At 40.6% G+C, this 23,177-nt stretch overlaps 2 protein-coding genes across 2 annotated transcripts; both read left to right on the top strand.

Annotated features, from left to right (window-relative positions):
• The first annotated feature begins 14 nt into the window (after positions 1–14).
• On the top strand, positions 15–4,029 carry psma6l (proteasome 20S subunit alpha 6, like). The gene is made up of 7 exons (XM_046388517.1): positions 15–270; positions 812–906; positions 1,523–1,604; positions 1,845–2,000; positions 2,150–2,328; positions 3,144–3,238; positions 3,479–4,029. Exons 1-7 carry the CDS (start codon positions 195–197, stop codon positions 3,534–3,536), a joined length of 741 nt encoding a protein of 246 aa, XP_046244473.1. The 5' UTR covers positions 15–194; the 3' UTR covers positions 3,537–4,029.
• Positions 4,030–17,720: 13,691 nt separating this feature from the next.
• On the top strand, positions 17,721–21,745 carry LOC124058988 (homeobox protein otx5-like). The gene is made up of 3 exons (XM_046388645.1): positions 17,721–18,357; positions 19,574–19,725; positions 19,963–21,745. Exons 1-3 carry the CDS (start codon positions 18,258–18,260, stop codon positions 20,599–20,601), a joined length of 891 nt encoding a protein of 296 aa, XP_046244601.1. The 5' UTR covers positions 17,721–18,257; the 3' UTR covers positions 20,602–21,745.
• Positions 21,746–23,177: the final 1,432 nt, after the last annotated feature.

The following is a 23,177-nucleotide window of genomic DNA, read 5'->3' as shown; positions in this document are numbered from 1 at the left end:
ACAGCAACTGAAAGAGAAAGTAAAAGTCTCTCAGGGAAGTCGCTCCATTATCCCGTTTATCGCCCTTTAGCAGCACAGGCATGCACATGACTGACTGACCGTCAAGAAGAAAAGAGTTTGTCCGTTCTTCAGGGCGGTAGAAAGACATTAAAAGAGCTGCGAAGTTCATCCGAGGTCACGAATCGGGAAAAAAAATGTCGCGCGGTTCAAATGCAGGCTTTGACCGACACATCACCATATTTTCACCAGAGGGCCGTCTCTACCAAGTCGGTAAGAGAGACGTTTTCTCCCGTGTTTTAGTCTTTGAGCGTAATTATATATTCTACTGCACAAGAGGAGTCCGTTCCCACGACAGCGTACAGTTACTACTATTAATATGAACTATATACAAAATATTATTACTTAGCCGGCTAAGGTGGTTAGCTTGTCCGGTTGTGTCAGTGTGGAGTGCAGTTAGCATCGAAATGTCTCGCTAAGTTTCCCTTATTTTTTAAAACCTGAAGTTATTTTTAATATAATCACATTCTAATCACTTTTTAAGTGAAATTAAACTCTGGATATCATTTCAGAGGTTAAAATGTATTGAATTCTCTGGTAGCAGCTACATGTTAAATTCATTATTTGTTAGCGCACTGGGCTACTTTGCTCCTCAAAATGATCTCATGATTGTAATAATTTGCTTATGTGTTGCTGGTAAAGGAGCAAACATGCAAGTCTCATAAACAGGATATCAGATTCTGTACTGTAACATCAAAATCTTTCTATTGTATTTTACTTTATTTGTGTCTGTGTCTCCTGTGCTGTCATACAGAGTATGCCTTCAAAGCCATCTCCCAGAGTGGGCTGACATCTGTGGGGGTCAGGGGGACAGACAGCGTTGTGGTGGTCACGCAAAAGAAAATACCTGTAAGCTATCTCTTTCTCTCTCTCTCTCTCTCACTCACACACACACACACACACACACACACTCACAGATATACGCCTATGATGATGATCTGGAACAGCGAAGCCTCACAGGAGTCAGGACTCTTGCTTTTTGCTGATTTGAAATATACAGAGATATTACTGTAACAATACCAGTACTCACATTACCAAGCCAGAGACTACTTAAACTTTGTTGTTGTATAATGTCCATCTGCCATTTTCAGTATCTAATCATCATAATCAAGGATGAGTGAGCTGAAATAAGTCCAGAAAATGATGCCAAAGGTCAAGCAACGCTGCCAAATATTTTTTAGTCGGAGCTCTATTTAGGACGAAATTCATAGAATGGTTGAATTGAAAAAGACGTGTGTGACTTACATAACATATCTGCAGATCAATTGTGCCTTTTTTAATGTGTCTTTTCTGTCTTAAGTTATTATCTTGAGTTAAAAAGTTTTGGTGTGAACAATGCTATAGCTCACTGGTTTGGTACATTGATGTCTTTAATGTAGATGCAGTATTGATATTTTCATTTGCACAGAAGTATATTATAGGGTGTGGTGATGTATGTGAGTGTCTTATCTTTTCCTGAGTGCAGGACAAACTGCTGGACTCTTCCACTGTGACCAACATGTTCAAACTAACCCCTCGCATTGGCTGTGTGATGACTGGACACAATGGTAATGCGTTCAGCACACACACATTGTTCAAGTAACTGTGGTACCTCAAGTTTCTTAAGTTTCTTTAGATAAGGATAATGAACAACTGGCAAACAGCAATGTAATATAATGTTAGAATCTGTTATTAGTCATGTTGAGATTCTCTCTATTTACTGTAATTATATTTTTGTCATAGATCATATTTGCTCATTTAATATTTCTAAAAAGCTTACACTGTCCCCCTTGTTCTGTCTTGCACAGCGGACAGTCGTTCCCAGGTTCACCGGGCACGAGTGGAAGCCGGAGAATGGAAATATAAGTTTGGTTACGACATCACGGCAGACATGTTGTGTCGCAGGTTGGCTGATATCTCCCAGGTCTACACTCAAAACGCTGAAATGAGGCCTCTAGGCTGCTGTGAGTGAGGGTCTTGATTTCTGCATCTTGGAATTCATTTCTTTGTTCATGCTGCTTCATCAACATTTCACTCTTGAAATAAATAAAAACAATGAAAAAAAGTAACGACATGATGTGTTCTTTCATCGTTCCTCTTCTGCTTTCTGCAGGTATGATCATGGTGGCGATGGACCCCCAGCAGGGTCCCGCCCTGTATAAATGTGACCCAGCAGGCTACTACTGTGGCTTCAGAGCAACCGCAGTCGGGGCCAAACAGACGGAGGCCAATAGCTACCTGGAGAAGAAACTGAAGAAAAAGCCTGAATTGACACACGACAGGACAGTACAGGTAGAGTGAAACCCAATGGAATCAACAAAGCAGCCTAATATCAGTCACTGAGAAGACACTGATTAATTTATAATCCAACAGACTGGTCCTGATAAAAGCTGCTGTAGGACATTCCTGTAACAGAAAGGCCAAAGCATCCAACCAACAACTGTGGATCCTGTTAAACTGTCCTTGAACAAAACACTGAACCCATGTCTTCCTGCTTGCTATATATTTCTTGATATAAAGGCTTTTAAAGACTGTAATTGATCTTAGGTGCTGTCACATCCACACATTTTTGCTGCGAAAGCTGTCAAATGAACTCTGGGGACGTCCACGCAACTGAACTGTCAAGAGACTGACTCTGGAGTGTTTTGTTTGTGGTGTGAAGTGAACGAACTAACCACAAGATTACATAGCAGAAATGTGATTTCAGTACCACTTCGAAAGATAAATCCGTCTGCTAAATGTACTGAAGCCATCTGCTGATCGTGAAATGTGTTCAGGAAGCGATCCTGTGATTGATCTGTATAAGAGATGCAATCGTTTGGTAACCATAGCAACAAGTGTGTGCGTCAGTGTGGGTATTTTCTACAATTAATGGTTCAGAAGTTGTAAAAACCAAGTCCCAACTAAATTGAGTTTTTTTTTGCCTTGGTTTGGACTAAATGAACCAAACTACAACACTCCTGTGTTGTAGTTTGGGCATGTACTCGGAGCAAAAATTAGTTTGACATTCTTGAATCCACAGGTAGATTTCTCTGTGTTAGAGGCTTTTTTATGTGTTCGAGCTGATCAGCACACTCACCCATCTTTCTTTTTTTTTTTCTTTCCAGCTGGCTATAACATGTCTGTCCTCTGTCCTAAACATGGACTTTAAGGCCAGTGAGCTGGAGGTTGGCGTGGTCACCAAGGAAAAACCCAAGTTCAGGTAACTTCCCACTGTTTTCTTAGTCTTTCAAGTAGTGAGGTTGTATGGTAAATTTAAACTAAAGATGATGAAACGTGCAGTGTAAGTAAATGGAGCCGACTTAGTGCATTTTAACTTCTTGTTCTGTGACTTGCCTTACACCACTCATTGTTCACTCCTTACTCTTTGTTCTTTGTTCATCACAATATTATTCCCATTCTGACTTTTCTTCCCTCATCACCGCCTTTCGTTCTCCTGCAGGACGCTGTCAGAGGCAGAGATAGAAGAACACCTGGTGGCTATCGCAGAACGCGAGTAAGGATGCCCTCATAAATTTCAGACCTCCTTTCATCATCGTGTTTCTTTGTCAGTGTGCTTGATTTAGCCCTAATTTAACCACACTGCTAGCAACAGTCTGAAGGTAAAAGTACACAGTCGTCCACTTGTGTCTCCTGGGCGGTTAATAATGAGGTCTCGGTTCAGGTTTGATTTGTTGTGTTTCTGTTATGTTTAAATTCTGATCTTCCACGTAAAACCATTTTTAGTGGGCATCACAAGCAACAAATTCCACATTCATACTTGGTGATATATTTCCTTGTATGAAATACAAGTTTTGGATGTTGGTTATTTAATATTACCCCTGGTTTTTTGTTTGGATGTGGACAGAATATTTGCCACACAGCTTGTATTACACTGTATGTTTGTAACACCATCTCCACACTGGTAAAGCTGCAATAAAAAAACATCAGATTGATTGTCAACCTCTATAAACCAACTGTCATAATAAAATTGAATAGAAAAATGACTAGAAACACTGCTCTGTTCTGTTCTGCTTTAAATTAAAAAGTGAAGCCAGTGTGCTGACTTTAATTAGTAAAACGGACATATAATTCAAGGATATTTTCTAAAGTTTGTCAGATATCCTGATTGAACAACATTCTCCTCGTTGAACAGCAGATGGCATCAGTGAGATGTTTTTTGATGATCTGATTTTTACCTGAGTTTCCTCGTTACTTTGACTGATAGCAGGTCAGTTTATTGTGGCAAATGGTGAAGAAGAAACTGAATCCAGAACATACTACAACAAATGATATTTTGGGTTTTGGAAATGAGTTGACAAGGGTTCAGAACCTAGCACAGCCACTGGTGTTCACACAGGGATAAATAATAAAAATTTTGCTAGGAAATGAGATGATTGGGGATCACAAATGGCAAATATGTTCAGGTAGTTTATCATTTTTATGTGCTGTGCTATCAATCATCCATTCTGTCCCTGCACTGTAGGTTCTCCTGAACTACTTCATATGACCACTAGATGGCAGTGTTGTGTCTAATTCTGTCTTGTAACGTTTCGTAACATTCAGTGTTTCTGTTTGTACTTTTCTATTTGCGGAAACCTATTTTCACTCTTGTAAACAATTACACTTCCGAGTCTTCGGACATTGCATGGGTATGTGTTTGTCAGGCAGCCAATCCTGGCATGATATCTTGTTATGTGTGCCTCTCACTGTGTGTGTGTGTGTGTGTGTGTGTCCGTTGCTCTGAGTTTCCACCAGTCTGACGATATGGATCACTGTCCTGTTCAATTACTGAATGTTACTTGCAGTCTGAATGTATAAGCACTTGTGGACACACACATAATCATACTTGAGCATGAAAACACACAGTGACAGAGAACAACAACCTGAGTGTGCTTTTACTTTATTAAAAAAAGTGAAGGTCACACATTGAAGGAGAATGCTTTGAATTTGCACAATATGATTATTTTTACCAAAATATCAACTTTATTACACAGAAAATCAATATTCAATGTTTAACACCAACAAAAAACTTTTTACATTTATTCTTACCTGCAAGGTCATGGGTGAACCATGATGTGAATAAACAAGAGTTTCTCAGAGACACAGGCTTGGGGTTGCAGTTACACACTGATAATAATTTAAAAATAAGAATAAACTGACTAATTTAACAATTCATATTTTCTATTGGCATTGAGAACATGGATCATTAAATCGGGGTTCTCACTGATAATGAAATCCTTGAAAGTCTATGACTATGAAGGGAGAAAATGAAAGCCTAGAAAATATTTTGAAAGAAGAAATAAATAGACATCACTCACTGAAAGTGGGGAATTTATATATTTAACCCTGTTAAATAATGGATCCATAGTTTGTTGGCACAATTAGGATTTAGGCTGAGAGGCTTGTATAAGCGAGAGCAGTAAAAAGCCCCGCTAGTCTACTTAAAGCTGCAAGTGCAAGACAATCCAAGTTAAATTGATAGGCGTCTTAACTTAATTCACCTCTGTGTCCACTTTACCTTACAGGTGGGAACATCACAGGTTTTCTAAAGAAAGGTACAAAAGTCAGCATTTAGGTTGATCCACAGAAATAGCATGATATTGGTAAACCAGTAGACTGGACTTTTCAATAAAGTAACAGAGATTCAGAAAAAAGGCTCTAACTGGGGACTCAAAGCTGGACTTGTTCTGTATTTGTCTCTTCATCCTCATGTCTGGCACTGAATGCACATGACAACCTGGAAGAACACAAAAAGAAGAACTGCTATTAGGACCGACATGCATTTATTTTGCATGAGAGCAAATAAAGCCTGCAAGATAGAGCCAGAAATGAAAGAGCCAGACAGTTCAAACTGTTTCCAGTCAGCCAGAGTTGTTTACTGTAATCATGCAAGCCACAGTAATCTGTACACCATGTCATGATGTTGTCACAGGGATCATGAAGTTGTATGTAGTGTTTGTTGTACATATTGGCCACATGTGTGAAGAGTTTCACTGACGGGCTCTTAGATGTGTCTTCGTTATTGTCTCCGGTCCACATTCCTGATAAAAGCTAACCTCTTCATTCACCTTGCAGGCTTTTCGCAAAAAGAAAAGCACACGTGTTGAAAAATTAAACGTCCATTGAGCTGTTTCAGTTTCAGGGAATCTTTTATTAGGTTTTCTGTTAAAATGTTTATTGTTAGGTTTTACTGAGGCCTTGTTGAATATTTTAAAAAAACAGCATGGTTTTTGGAGATTCTAACAGGGGTCAGTTTACCTGATAACTTATGAATTAAAAAGCCTAAATAAACCCTGGAGCTAACTGGAGCTAACCACTGGCATGCTGACAGTGCTGGCCTAGTATACACAAGTTTCCAGTAACAACACTAACCTTTTAACAACAAAATTAATATGTTTTCCTAAGATTAAGAAACATGAAATGTTGAATGTGGAAACAAAACAGTTCCTGTTAGTTTCAAACTATGCACTTTCGACACTGACATATCGCCCCCTTGTAAGTTGGAATGACAGATTGGTTAGCAGTTGCATATTTACACATCCAACAGTTACAGAGCAGCATGATGGTTCATTCACATCTCTGTCTACCCGGTGAATTTAAGTCCAGTATTTAATCTGTATTAGCTCTGTGTTTTGTCTCTACCCACTCATGAGAGAAAGACCTGTTTTTTACCCAAATGCAGGTTGGACAGCCGAACAAGGTTTTCACACTGGTGATTGGTACGTTGTTGCTATACAAGTATCACCAAAAGCCACTTGAAGTTCTAGGAGTTACTTTCTCACTCTTGGCATTATGTTAATCACTACTTAACCCATAAGTTGACAGACAGAACAGTCTCTTTGCATAGTTATTTAATGTGGGAATCTGAGGACTGCTCAATTTTTAAATACACATATTTTATATTAATAGAGACACCAGCTTAATGCTGCTGCTAATTGTTTTGGCTTCTGACTTTGATACATTTTCTTTGTCGTATCTCGAAAGTCTGTCAGTTATTCTATTGTCAGTTGTTCTCTGTTTAAACATCCCTCATCCCTCCTCTCTCTTCAGTCTACTAAACGTACACACTTCCATCAGTCCTTGTGCTCTTCCTGCTTTTCTCAGCTCACATCACTTACTGCCACCTTCCCCATTGGCAGAGCTTTTCCTCCTGTACCTCACCCCTCCACTCATACCGCTTTTCTTCTCTCAACCCTCCTGTTATTCCTCCCCAAATCCCAACCTTCCACTTCCTCAGCCACTTTAGGGTTCCAATTTCTGCTCCTCTTTCTGCTCCTGCCTCACCTCAGCCACTCAACCACCACCTCCTTCTCGCTTAAAGTCCTATTCATACTCCTCCACATCACATTCTCCTTCCTCCCTCCCCCGATATGAAATGTTGACCCTGTGGCTGGTGTCTCCTGGTACTGGGACTGCCTGCCAAGCTGAATGGGCCCAGCACATTGGGTAGCCATGCTGTGCGTGCGTGTGTGTGTGTGTGTGTGTGTGTGTGTGTGTGTGTTGGGTCACGGCGTGGGGATTAGGTGTGTGTGAGTGATTGAGGGTGACAGCGGCCCTAGCATTAGGGGCCCTGTGGCAGATTTTGTAGTCCTGTTTTAGACACACTAAGCTGGATTTACCAGCAGCAGTGTGTCAGCAGTGATGCAGCCTGCCTGGACCTCCTACGGAACACACACACACAAATACACACAGACTCATAAGCACACACACGTAGACCATTGTCACCTCTGACCTTACCTATCTACCTGCAACCAGTTTGAAAGTCTTATCATCCCTTTCTGCTTATGTTTTCCTGCTTCGTCCCTTACTGGGGACAGCAAAAATTTACACTATATAGATGAGAGTATTGGGACACTTGATCATTACTCCAACAGGGACATTAATGACATTTCATTCTAAATACATAAACAGCTCTGCAGCTATAACAGCGTCTACTCTTCTGGGAAGGCTTTCCACAAGATTTTCGAGTGCTTCTGTGGGAATTGTTGCCCATTCATCCATTTATGAGCATTTATGATGTCAAACACTGATGTAGGCCTGGCTCACAATCTCTGTTCCAGTTCATCCCAAAGGTGTTGGATGGGGTTGAGGTCAGGACTCTGTGTGGGCCAGTCAAGTTCTTCCACACCAAACTCATCCAGCCGTGTCTTTATGGACTCTGCTTTGTGCACTGCAGTCATGCTGGAATAGAAAAAGTACCTTCCCAAAACTATTGTTACACAGTTGGATAGCATTGTCCAAAATGTCTTGGTATGCTGAAGCATTAAGATTTCCCTTCACTGGAAGTAAGGGGCTGAGCTCAACCCCTGAAAAACAGCCCCATTCCAATACTTTTACAATATATCATCCTGCTGCAAAAGTTCTAATTTATTTTATTTTGTTTTCATCTTTTGCAATGGACTCTCACTGATTTATGCAGACCACTGTAGCATGCATGAAGCACCAACCGAAACCCCGACCCCAAAGCAAACATCCGGTCCCACTCACACCTAGAAAGCCAGCTATCTACTTTATGGCATAGATATGCAAAACAATTTCTCTCCATGTCTCTGTGGTATGAGTTTCTGACCATTAAATGACAAGACTCTGGAGGGCGAGAAATAGCCACAATAAACACAATACATATGTAATACAAATGTAAAGGTGAGATCGTGTGCAAAGTGTTTGTCTTCTCAAATTTTCAAATCACATTTTCTGGATCTGTCTATTGTTCATCCTCAACTTCACTAACTGTGCAGATGCATGCTGGGAGCAATGCTGTGTACTGCATGTGTGGTCACTATGTGCTACTGCAGGGGCCATGTGAGGCCACTGTGGCCCCTGCACACACATGTCTTGATGCTTGATTGTGTGTTTCTTTGTGCTACAAATGTTTATGTGCACAACTTTGTCTATGTACGGGTGTGATTGTGTGTGCACCAGTGTGTGTGTCTGCTCCCAGATCTCTGTTACAGCCTGTTCATTGTGAAGGAGAGTGTTGAGCAAGATCCTGACCCACCGTCGGGTACTAATCAGACGCATTCCTCAGGATTAAACGGCCAATTAACAATAAGAGAGCCATTGTAGCCCTGTCTCCTTGTGCGTCACAGTTAAAAGGTTTTGTGTGTGTACGTGCTGCAGTGGGTGCGTGTGCGACTCTATTTGTGTGTGCGAGTGCATTTACTTTTGTGTGTGCAAGTTGCTTTTAGTTGTCTAAAAAGCACTCTTTGTGATTTTCTGCCAGCATTTCACACCCTGCTTAGATTTTAAATGAACATGCATCCATGCTTCATGAAATTAGATTTCATTTAATTTTTTGCACAATTTAAAAGAAGCTCATATTGTGGAGAGAGTAAGAGATGATGTACTATGGGCCCTGCATGTCAAATAGTGGCTGCAAGCCACAAGAAATGTGCTGTGCATGTGTTTGACAGCGTTCTTAACTATAGAAGTTAATCTTGGGTTCAGTGGCACCATTTACACAATAATGCAAACAATATAAAAAAAAAATAGAAATTTTCCTACTTATAAATGGTGTCTTCTGTGAGTGTGTGTGTGTGTGTGGGGTGGGTATGCATCAGTGTGGCACGTGTCGGAGTGTGGCAGAGGATTAGCGAGGCTCAGGCCTGTTGCTCCACTTCCATGATTACTACTGCTGTCTACTGCCATATGGGGTGGTGGGGGCGCAGGTGGGGGTGGATGGTGTTGGAGGGGTGCAAGCTACTGTACCATGCTATACACACGCCACAAATAAACACATACACACACACACATGCGCACACACACACACGCATATTCAATCTCACCCCACCTACCTCCACCCGCACCCAAGAATGCCCCCATCTCCAGCACACCAGCACACACATGCTCCCAGAACACCACGCCCAGGGGGGGTATATACACACACTGACACACACAGTCCTCCATAAGCCAGTGCATATGAAACTGCATATGAATGCACATAGGAACTTTGTTAACAAGTTGAAGACTGTGTGTGTGTGTGTGTGTGTGTGTGCTGCTCCTTTTTTATGGTGGTGCATCATGTACTGTCTAATGTCTGTGCAGTCAGGTGGATTTTTAGTTGAACTTGAACACAAAATGCTAAAATGTTTTTATCCAAATTGCATTATATATTTTAATATTTACAGACACTGTCCATTTTCAAATGTTCAAATTTTAGTTGTTTTGACTGTACTTTGTCCCTGATGAAAATTACATTTTTTTAATGAATTACAGTAACATATAATTATGAATTAAAGTGAGAAACTACATGCTCATGGAGCTGCTTTTTATCACAGTAACTAATTGATGCCTGCCCCTTTACAAAGGTTTTATGCACAGAAAGAAAATGATGCACTTCAGGTTTTGGAATAAAACATTTTCACAGCATTTGATGACAGTTTGGATGTGCAACTGAAATTGCTCAGCTTATCTCATTACAAGTGTATGAGTATGAGGACATGAACAGGTGTTAACTTGCTAAAACCCCAGACAGTGGTCAAGGAGGGGGCTAAATGATGACAGCAAATACACACACACCACCTGCTGCTGTAGTCTGTAGTGGATTAGCGATCTGTCTACCCTCAGAAGACAGCAGGGCACACACATACACTCAGCAGGGGGTCTGCTGTCTGTGAAATTGATCAAGATGCTGGCCAGACATTACTTCCAGATGAACCCGTGGTCAGACTCTGTCACATACGCTGTGCTTGCACCACTGACTCTTCAGAGGCTGTTCAGACTGCAATATCGCAACATTCTTTTACAAATGCTGTGAAATTTCTTCTAATAGAGAAAAATTCATCAGCGAGGACAAATTTGCCTTCCAGTTCTCTGCTGATTAACACATCCCAGCCTGGGAAATGAGTACAGGCCATTCCTGATTTCAACAGTCACTAAAACAATGTTTCATTCCTTCATGGGTGATGTTCATCTGTCTAAATGCAGGACTTAAAGGAATGGAACCAATCACTGTACAAACAGACATAAAATCACACAATCCTGAAACCTGAAAAATAATCTTATCTTATCTTAAACCTGAAGTTTGTATTTGCTCTAAGTTGATAAATGCCGGAAGCCTGCACCAAAAACACTGGGTTGCAGTTTTCTCTCAAACATAAACTGTGAAAGCATAAATACGGGGAAAATTGCTATATTTACATTCAAGAGAATTCTTTTATTTTATTTATTTTTTTATTTGGCATCATTAATAAATACCTTTGACTTGAAACGTTGTTAGTCATTACAGCTCTCTTCTTTTGTCAGTATATGGTGGATAACTGATAGAAAATGATTTGTGCAAATGCTGGCAGCAGAGCTCTGTCAATATTTCTGGTACATATAAAATATATTATGCTGTAAAATCATAAATCTACAAATATTTTAGCTCTGTAATGTGCAATACACTATTAGTATAAAATTCCAAAAAGTAGTGTATAACAATATTGAACAACTAAAACTAGTAATTGAGGTTCCATTGATATGCTAGTAAGCTAAACATGACTGTCGCTGCAGGTTGTATATGTAGGCTGTACTGTATATAGTACATTGTACACTCATACAGTGGTGGAAGAAATACTCAGATCTTGTAATTGAAGAAAAGTAGCAATACCACAGTGTAAAAGTATCGTAGTATTGTTGTAGTATTATTATATAATATTGTTACTGTAAGTATTGTAAGTAAAAATGATGCATTTAAATTTTTACTTAAGTACAAGGACATAAGGATTAACATCAGCATATACTTAAAGTACTAAAACTAAATGTGCTCCTTATGGCATATTTCATAACGTATTTTAGATTGTTTGATTAGGATTATTGATGTTGGAGCTGTTAAAGGTGATTCAACTACTTTATACAGTTTATCTTTCAGTGTAGCTGATAAATTTCCTCTTGGGAATCAATAAGGCTCTATTGTAATCTATTATATTAAATCACAATTAATGTGTTCATTGTATTTTGTATTATTAAACTAAATTGACAAAGTAACTAGTAGCTAAAGTTGTCATATAAATGTAGTGGAGTAAATAGTAGAATATATATATATATATATATATATATATATATATATATATATATATATATATATATATATATATATATATATATATATATATTATATAATATATATATATATATATAATCAAAAATGGAAAGTGCCTCACAATTTTGTAAGCTTTTGCACTATTTTGTATGAGAAAATCACTGAAGAACACTAGATGAGCCTGCAATAGTGTTGAACAAGACATTGTTTTAGGTTTTGATTTATGCAAAATGAATATAGTGGTAGAGGGAGATGCTGTCTTCACTTCAGATACAAGTATCTCAGAACTGTACTTAAGTACTGTACTTGAGTAAATGTGCCCACTTACATTCCATCACCACACTTGTAGTTCACCATTATATAAGTGACCACAGTCAGAGTTTATCTTTAGCTGAGATCATGACAGACTGCTGACAACACAAGACCAGTTAAATGAACACACACACACACACACACACACACACACACACACACGTCCCTGTGCATGCACTTAGACACACACTAATGACATGTAATGGTAGCCTACCAGCAGGGCCATCTAAATGTAACCTGTGTTGTACATGCGACCTTCATTTCCTATGGCCCATTACTGTAGATGGAAGTGCTGTGCAGAGAAACACATGGTCTGTCCCGGACTCACACAGAGTAATCCTCACATCACTTTAATGAGGAGTCAACACACACTGACCTCAATACACACACACTTTATTTTACCATGCCTGGAACGTTTCACAGACTTACAGTCATTTCCTGGAGACTTACTCTACCCTACACAATTACTTGCCTAACTCTAACCTTAAACCAAGTCATCACCCTAAAATGTAATCATTTTCATTGTGGGGACTTGCATTTTGTCTCCAAAAGGAAGGTCCCCACATGGAACTATGTGAACAGATTTTTGTATCCACAAGGTAAGCTAAACACATCCACACGCACAAACACACACACACACACAAACACTACCGTATAAGCACATAGACAGTTACAGTAAGATGATGAATACCTGTGTAAAACACACAATCAAACCAATGTCTCTTGTAAAATGACAGCCTATCAATCATTTAACTAAATCTGAAACAAGAAAAAATTCATTGCAAGAGTCTCAGGAAACAGACTAGATCTGCCCCATGCCCCTCCCATACCCCCCCTTCCCCATCTGTCTCTCTCTCACTCTCCCCTCCTCTCTCTCTGTCTCTCTCTTCTTCTGTTTATTTCTGCCCTGTTTTATCATCACACTCCTCTGCTCTTCCTTCCACCCCACCCCATCTGTAACTTTCCTCCCAGTTTCCTCCAGTAACAAGTCTGAACTCCACCAGGCCATCACAGTAAGCAACACAGGCTTTCCTTCTGGTCTGTCTCCCACCCAGCCTACCTCTCGATCACACACACACACACATACACACACACACACACACTTGTGGCCCTCTCTCTCAGCGTCACTCCTTCCTATCCCTTAATGCTCAGTTACCTTATCAATAGTGATCGATCCAGCCCCAGAGCTGATGTCCTCCTCTGTCCCTGTGCAACGAGCGCTCGGTTCTCTCCATCCACCCTTCCTCTGTCAATCTGGCCACAAACCGCTCTTTCCTCCCTTTATCCCGAGGTAAGATACTTACTTTTCAGATAAAGCATATTATGATAAATCGGCTGAACTCTGTGCGTGTGTGTGTATGTGTGAGTGTGTAACTGTCTCACACACACGTTCACTATAAGCACACAGTGTGCACACACAGACATACAAAAAAACAGTGTGTGTATCGAACAACATGATGTCAGAGATACTTAACAGCTGGAAAAGTGTTTGTGTGGTTAACGGCTGTGTGTGTGTGTGCATGTGTGCATGTGTGTGTGTGTAAGTTTTGAGTCTCCTGGGACAGGATTGTTTTTGGTTATATGTCATGTCATTGTTAATCATTCAATAATGGAGACACAAACATAAATCATCAAGAGTCTTTCCTCTTTTCATGTTTTCATCATCATCATCATCATCATCCAAACAAACAGCACATTTGAATCAAGTGCACGCAACAAAGGCTGGGTTAGCAGGAAGGATTCTGGGAAAAATTATCTTCAATATTTTCTGTTTTCTGTAAAACAAAATACAAAGAATAAAAAGCCAGGCCTGTAGTTTCTGTTAATAAAAAAGGTCCAGGAAGTTTTATCAGAATGATGTTTGTGTTGAAGCCTATGGCTGAGTCAAACTTCATTTCAATTTCAATTTGAAATCCTTTTTTCATTTCTGATCTGTTGGAACGGTTGTACAATTGACTGAATAACAAAAACGGCTGATGAAACATTCAATCACACAGATCTCACTGAGGAAGATTGTGTAAGCATTTTTCCTTTTTTGCTATAATTGTTTAGAATGAATGAGTTTGCTCTCTGCCTCTTAGTTCATTGAAGGACGCATGGATACAGGCTTGCTAATGAAATGGGATGAGAAAAATAGTGGAGCATATGGGCAAATGTTCTCTGACAAAGTGGGATGGAAGTTAAGGTCAACAAGGGGAATAAAAGAGTTTGGAGAAAATGAAAACTAAATGAAAATACAATGGCTGTGTTTGCCTTTGGGACGTGTATGCGTGCTTGTTTCAAAATGGGATGTTTATGAAATGTTGTGTGTATCTGCGTGTGTGTGTGTGTGTGAAGGTCCATGAGTGTGTGTGTGTTTGTGGGAGTATAGATTAGATGTACTAAGCCTCTTATGTGCTGGTTGTCCTTAATTTGCGTCTGCCCTGGGTCCTAGTGCATCCACTCTACCAGCAGTTCTTATCACAGAGTAATTTCCACACAAACAACCCCAAACATCACATGCCATGCAACAATAAAATATATGTTCTTAAAGAGCATTGATATATAGTGCTTACCTTGGGCTGTGCCTATGTAATTCTGCACTTGGCCATATAGAAAGACACAAGATGAAACTTTTCAAACTGAATTACTTGGTGAGCAAAAAGTGATTGAAATGAATAAAACTGAGTAAACCATTGTGGTCTTGTGAAAAACCATGAACTCAGAGTTGCTGGTAACTAACTGAACCATTAATGGCTTAATGAACGAGTGACTGTGCTATGCCATTTCTGTAGGAACTTAGCACTGTTTGGTGCGTTTAATGTAATTACAGTATCGATAGGAATTTAGAGTGTAATTTATAGCAATATTTATACAGTGGGCCTGTCCAAAAATCCATTAATCATATTTATTGTGAGAGAATGAGCTGGTACTGCAGCAACATCCATCTATTTACGATATATAACAATGTAACTATATATTTTTAGACGCGTATAGAGAACCAGAAATAAAAGCAAAACTAATCGTGGTGTTTAAGCATGCCAGTACAAACGTGTATTTTTTCCATGCTATTTTACTCGACTGAACAGGGATTGGACCTGGGCTAATTATTTGTCTAATGACCACTCTTTCGGCCTGCCATTTTCTTACGGCAAATTGTATTTTTTTCTTGTTTAATATAAATAAATGTTAAGTGAGGCTGCAGTAGAAATAGACAAAGCAAAAAGAACAAAACGAACGCAACAGAGGAGTCTGAGTGAAGCAGGTGCGTGAAGGCTGCGCGTGCACGGCAGTGTTGCGAGCAGCGTCGCGCGCTCTGAGGCATATCTGAAGTCTCTCGCTATTCCCGCCGTTTTTCCCCCTCTTTCTGTCAGCTGGAGAGCTCGAGACATGTTGTCGTCGGACTCCCCGCAGTTAACTAGCAGTTATCTGTCCTGCTGGTTAGTTTAATTCAAGTTCAGTCACAGCAACAAAACAGCAAACAAGCGAGCAAACAACCAACCAAATAAACAAGCAAAGCGTACCTGGACGTGAGCAGGTGAGGCGTCCACTTGAGACTGGAGGTATCCAAACGTCAACAACACACACACACACAGGCCTCCTACAGTCAAACAGCTACACACATTCACCTGAGCAGGTGAAGACATTTTATTTAGAAACGTTCAAACACGCCGGTAAAGTCTCTCTGTCGCTCTGTGTGTGTCTTTATATCTCCGCTTTGGCTTTACAGAGCTAGATAAACCCCTTATACAGTTTGGGCTGTAGCTACATGGGTCTGTGTGTGTGTGTGTTTGCGTGCGTGTGTGTGTGTGTGTGTGTGTGTGTGTGTGTGGATTTTAAACTATAAGAAATCCGATTCAATTAACAAGCGCAGAGAATCGGCTTTGGACACTGTGGAATTGTCTCGCAGCGGAGGATGGCACAGGCCAAACTGGACCGGAGGGAAGAGACGCGACTCGGTGTGTGTGTGTGTGTGTGTGTGTGAATACACACCCTGAGTCTGACAAGAAAGACCGACGGCATTGGTGCAAATTATGTAGAAATGAATAAGGCGATAAAACGAAATTACCTTTAATTACAACTATCGTCAACTCAGTCGTTTGGACCAAAATTTAATTCTGGAAAAATGTATAGAGCCGTAAGCATAAGATACAAATATCTTTACAGTCTAAAGCCTTTTAGAAAATCTTAAACAAATAAGTCTTAATGTGTTCTCTGCTGTCTTTAATTGTTCCGTTACAATTACGTTAAGTTATTTAACACTTTGTTTCAGTCGACTGTGGGCCTGACTGTTGCAAATGAAAAACAAAACATTTCCTTTATGTTTTACCACAGAATACATTATCCATTTTGATACGGAACGGAAGTCAAACATGTATGAAGTAGCATAGACATTATAAATTTATATGAAGAATATTTATTTAACTCTATCAACAAAATATGTGAATTAACCAGACAGCTGGACTTTGATACAGGGTGGACCAGTCTAACATTATTATTATTATTATTGTTATTATTATTATTATTATTATTGACTGTGAATGAATGGATGAATGGGCCTGAGGGAGCATGTTGGGGATCAGAAGGGGATTTAGCAGCAGAACAACGCGGCCTTTGTGCTGCCTTTAATCCGGCCTGTACCCCCTTCACTGCCTCTCGGTTGCTCTGCCTCTGTCCCCACACTCAGGCACAGTCGCCCAATTATTTTAGGAGGCCAATTTCCAAAATGGCTCATAAGAACAAACCTGGAAAAGAATCGAAAACAGACTAGAAATGTTATTGAGGTTCTTTAAAACCAGACCAGAAGACAGCCTATCGTTCACCATAACTGTATGAAGTAAACTTACCAAGTACCTGTATGAACACGACCGGAACTTAATTCGATCCCAGTTTTTCTTTTTTAATTACTGCGGTTTCCAGTAAAAGTGCTGCTACAGTGACAAAAAGTTCAATCGTATCTTACACGTTTCAACAAATGTAAATATATCAGACATAAAATATACATTTAAACTCTATAAGAAATATATTCATAAAGTCAAACTGTCTTCCCAAATCCTTCACAATACATAATGACAGTATATGCGTGTGCGCGCGCCTGTGTCCGCGGGAGCGCGAACGAGAGAGAGAGAGAGAGAGAGAGAGAGAGAGAGAGAGAGTGAGAGAGAGAGAGAATGGGAGGGAGGGCTCTGAGTGTCTACTTGGGTAAGAAGTTACTTCTAATTAGCCAGCCTCTTCTTGCTCGCCTCAGTTGTCCACTCTGCAGATCCAGATCCTCTCCTCTGGGACCAGGTACCTTCAGGGGTCTCTGCACTTTTCAGCACCCATCACCCATCACCACAGAGGGTCGAACCGCTGTGGAACTGCCGCCTTTGGTACATTTCACCTGGCGACGTCCGTGCGCACCGCAATTACGCACGACTTGTATGGACAAACTGTGTGATTGCACTTGTCTTGTTTAGTTAGTCTGTATTATTTTTAGGTGGTGTCTTAATCTGTTTTGGGCTGAAATTAGTTGTTGTTGTTCTTCTTCTCATCTGGATAGAGAAAGCGTGGCTTATAGACACGTCCTATGTGTTTTTACGCGTCAAGTTAACACAGGTGTAAAGGTGCACCTCCGTTACGTGGAGCTGCAGACAGAGCCACAGGTGCCTGGCTCTCCGGCACTCAGTCAGGGGGACATTAAAAGGTAATAAAGGACAAGGTCAGCAAGGAAAGAAAATCAAGAACAACAACTAAGTGACAAATAACCCAGGGTAGAAGAAAAACAGAGAAAGAGGGAGTGACAGAAAAAAGGAGAGAGAGAGAGACAAAGAGAGAGAGAGAGAGAGACACCCCCTGGAGACTAGCTAGGAGACCCGGCCCCCGGTCTGAGAGAAGGAGAGAGAGAGTGAGGGAGTGAGGGAGTGTTTTAAAGCCGGCAGGAGGCATGATGTCCTACATTAAGCAACCCCATTACGCCGTGAACGGGTTAACGCTGTCCGGCCCGGGCATGGATCTGCTGCATTCAACCGCCGTTGGATATCCCAGTAAGTAATGGCCTGTGATTTTTTGACTATATGCTTTCTCTCAATTATTTAAGTATGTCGTTTCAGTGCAGTTTTGTTTGGGAAAAAAAAGTTTATCTCGGTGAATTTTCGGTGAAAATGTCGTAATTTTTAAGTGAAATGGTCAGTGAAAAAGAGAAACGCGTCTTTTAAAATGCAGCTGTAAGATTATGTTTATGAGCACGAATAAGCGTCTCTGATTCTTCAACCATCACAACATGTGTTCATTTGACCTATAAGTTCAGCGGATTATAGAGTCAAAAAACAATAAAAAAATGTGTGTGAATAGAAACGCAGCCTGTTCTCACACAGACTTAACATCGGAACAGACTCCAATCTGTTGCTCTTATCATGTAACCTATTTACAAAAGGATGCTCATTGTGTTTTACTTTGAGCCATAATGTTTTTCATGAATGAATACCAGGCTACTTACATTGTGTGCTACATGTTTCGATCAGCATCTGTTATCCTTGAGAAAAGAGTCTGAATGAAACGATGCCGAGGTCTGGCTCTGGTGACAGAAAGAATAGCTTGGCCTTCTTGACAGGTTAGAGTTTGAATTAGCGTGGAGTTCAGGCAATTTTTAAAACTCATGGTACTTCGGAGTGATGTTCGTTCCTTCTTGCTGTATATTTCGATTCTAGTCTCAGTTATGGATTGTAAGGTAAACGACCTGTTATATCATTTTATTCGATCCAATTTAAAGCACTGCGCTTCGTCCGGCGTGTGAGACGAAAATGATCGACTAAAATAAATTGAATTCCATTCGGTATTTGTTTAAAACAACGTCTATAAATGTAGGCCCCTGTCGACATTATCGGGCCGTTCAATTTGTAGAATCATATTTATTATTAGCGAATTCAAGACAAAGAACAAAACTCACTTACTCGCTTCATAACAAATCGGTCATTTTTTCTTTTTCTGGAGATCTTTGTTAGTGAGTCCCTTAATAATGCACCGAGGGTTTTTATTAGCTTATTATATATTGGAACATGTGTGTTATTTCCAGTCTATCGGCCTGTTGAACCGTGAAAGTCTTTTGTGGTCAGTGTTACACAAACAAAACATACGTTTCCGAGCTGAATCTTTTGAAGAAATAAATAAATAAATAAAGAACACAGAACTCTGCAAACTTAATGCTGATAATAATAATAACGATAATAATAATAATGATGATGATGTTTTTTTTCTTCGCAGGCACCCCACGTAAACAGCGTCGGGAGCGTACCACTTTCACACGCGCACAGCTGGACATACTCGAGGCTCTGTTTGCCAAAACCCGCTACCCAGACATCTTCATGAGGGAGGAGGTGGCCCTCAAGATCAACCTGCCCGAGTCCCGTGTCCAGGTAACACATTACAATCAGTGTACATAGTATTGTTTTTATATTAAGTCTTAGTATTATTTTTTAGTATAAAGTGAGACTTTTACAGACACAGAGAGACAACACAAGTTTCCTTGCAATAGGAGCTTCTCCACTTTGAATATTTATTCAAATACTTAAGTATTTAAGGATTTGATAACTACTACTCAATACTGATTTCATATTTAACCTTCTTTCTGATACATCTATGCCATCCTTCAGGTCTGGTTCAAGAATCGTCGTGCCAAGTGCCGCCAGCAGCAGCAACAGAGCACAGGCCAGTCCAAACCGCGACCCCCTAAAAAGAAGGCTTCCCCTGCACGTGAGGCCAACACTGAAGCCAGTGCCAACCCCACCAATGGACCCTACAGCCCTCCACCCCCTCCTCCAGGCACCGCCATCACCCCCAGCTCCAGCTCTGCTAGCGCCACAGTGTCCATCTGGAGCCCAGCCTCCATCTCTCCCCTGCCAGACCCCCTGTCTGCCTCCACCACCCCCTGCATGCAGCGTACCACCACCTACCCCATGACCTACAGCCAGGCCCCAGCCTATAGCCAGAGCTATGCAGGGTCCTCGTCGTACTTCACTGGCCTGGACTGTAGCTCCTATCTGTCCCCCATGCACCCACAGCTCTCGGGCACTGGAGGTGCCCTGAGCCCCATCACAGCCTCCTCAATGGGTGGGCCCCTCAGCCAGTCCCCCGCCTCGCTCTCCTCTCAGGGCTACACAGCCGCCTCACTGGGCTTTGGAGCCGTCGACTGTCTAGACTACAAGGACCAAGCTGCCTGGAAGCTCAATTTTAATGCCACTGACTGTCTGGACTACAAAGACCAGAACTCCTGGAAATTCCAGGTCTTGTAAATAACAATAAGTGGGAGGTTGGGAAGGAAGGGGATAGGGGTTAGAGGAAGAAGTGAGAAATCCAAGTAGGGTGAATAACCTAAGATTACTTTTGTGTGGTAAGACCTTGGGACACAGAAATGAATAAATCATAGCAACTGAAGAACTAATCAGCTGAAACAAAATCTTCTTTTATTTCAAAACAATGCATGTGGAAGTAAACTGATCTGTTGATGCTAAGTAAGAGATAACAGTCATGTCTCTAATATAAGCATCAGCCCTGAAATCGAGGACTGGCTGTGTAAAAACAAAATCTGCACAATAAAATCAAAATAGTGTGAAAGAACAACAGCTTTAACTCTCCAGCTCGGTGGATCAGAGGAAATTGTAGTGATTTAAATGCAGTCTAACTATATTACTGATGACAAGAGAATTGAAAGTGATAAGCAAAGGAGGGAGGGCACCTGTCACATGCTGAGTGCGTCCTTTTGACTGATGACTCACTAGGTTTGGTTTGTACAGTTTTCTCTCTCTGATTTGTTTGACAGAGCTGGAACTGCTTGACTGACCTTGACTGAAAGCACATTTAAAGCAGAGCTTACTTTTTGAAAATTGCCGCAGCACAACAGTTCAGTGACAAGCCTACTGCATAGACGGCCTTGATGTCGATGTGTTAAGGCACAAGAGCTGATGAGGGCCCAAGCTCATATTTATTTCTTCCTTTTAGACTTTGTCTTGTATTTTATGGGATGTATTTCTTTTATAAAGCTGCTTTTCATCAGCGAGCTGACTCGAAAAGCTCAACTAGCCCCACCTGACATCTTACAGAGTTGTTTTCACAGGATGGCCACTAATTTAACACCATGAGAAAAATCTTAAGCACACAGAAGCTGATGATTCCCAGTAGCCTTCTATGATACTGACCCTCTGCTGCCGTGTGTGAAAGAGCAGAGGGTGTAGAAGTTGGTCACTGAAGTGACTGCAGTATAAACCTGTTGCCTTTGAGCATGGTTGAAATCATTGGCAGAATGGCTCGTGTATTGTTAGTTTATTATCATTATACTTGTAGTATGATGACAGTAAAGCTTATTGCGATTTCGATTCTGATTAGGATCACTCCCAGACAGTTTGGGCAACAATGCTCTCATTGTGGCTAATGGCAGCAGAGGACACCCCCCCCCTCACCCCCCAAATCCATCTTAAATATTTGAGCACGAGGCTAGTGGATTGTTAAAGCAGTTCTTGAATCTAAGAATGATTTTATTCTAAACTTCTTTCGCTGATAAACTGCTCCAGTGAGGTACATGATGGGAGAGAAGACTGCACCTGGGAAAGGGAAGGGACTGGGCTGCTGTGTGCTGCCCCCCTTTGTACAGAGAGTCTGGTGCCTCTCTCAACTCCAACCTGTAACGATGTGATGGGCACCACTTTATGTGTTTGATGTTTCTCGTTTGATTTTTTTTTTTTTTTTTTGTATTAGAATTAAACAATAATGTGTTTCTTTTAAAATTGTGAATTCGTTGAAGTAAAAATTGTGGTAATTTGTTTTGAAGTTGGTATTATTATATAAGTATTATTACTATCATTAATATTATGTCTTCAGCTGACATGGACATTGCTAATATACTTTTTGGTGTTCTTTTGTAAATATTAAAACTTGAAAATGCAATCATGTCTGGTATCAGCAATGAGTTACGCAGACACTCCAACCAACAGAATCTCTCTCTCTTAATTTCTAGAAAACTGCCAACTTTTTATTTTTTCTGTTTATATTTTTCTGGTTTCTGCTTCTTCTTTTTTTCAAACTCAGGGGTTTATCCAGTAAAAGTAGCAGTAATAGGATACAATGCTGTTCATGCTTCTTAATCATTTACTGTACTTTTATCTTTTGCATTACTATAATCTTCTCTGCTTATTTTTCTGACATGAATTATTTTGTATATTTCATTTGTTTTCCTGTGTTCGACTAGTCTCACCACTGCCATGCTAGATAGCTATGATGTTCCTGGGACATAAAACAACTTAATTAAAACTGATTGTGTTCTGTAAGTCATTGGACTTGGGTGTTTAATTACTGAATATTGGCTGTCAGTGCTGAATCAAGGTGGGACTAAACATGTGACGTGTTATTCCTCTACATCTCTGCTCTTTGAGGCTGCATTAAGAGAAGAAGGGAGTGTTGGACATCCACAGAGGGAACATTGGGAATGAGATTCTGGGTGCGTTCCACTAATCCATACCAGAGGGTGAGTGGGTATAAGGTAGAGATGCAAGGGAACGGGTCGGAGAGGACTGAAAACAGATTAGAAGTCACAATAATACTGAGTCACACAGCTCCTGCCAGCCCCAGACGGAAGTACGAGGGACAGGCAGATTATTTGGATTGCTGAATGTTTCTGTGTTGCATTCACTCATAGGCCCGAAGGTCAGCACCACGAGGGTTGTGAGAAGTGCACTGGACCAAAGGTTTTAACTCATGCTTGATATCTCGAAACAAGGCATTACGTACATCTATGAGAAGAAAGATGGGCTTTACTCATGATGAATTCTACAGTCCAAGGTTGATGCTGTTTTTAGCTATGCTAGTGGCTGTACAA

The sequence above is a fragment of the Scatophagus argus genome, chromosome 5 (assembly GCF_020382885.2).
Source record: "Scatophagus argus isolate fScaArg1 chromosome 5, fScaArg1.pri, whole genome shotgun sequence".
In the NCBI taxonomy this organism is placed as follows: domain Eukaryota; kingdom Metazoa; phylum Chordata; class Actinopteri; family Scatophagidae; genus Scatophagus; species Scatophagus argus.
Note: the sequence above shows the minus strand (reverse complement) of the source record. Positions and strands in the feature narration are given on the sequence as shown.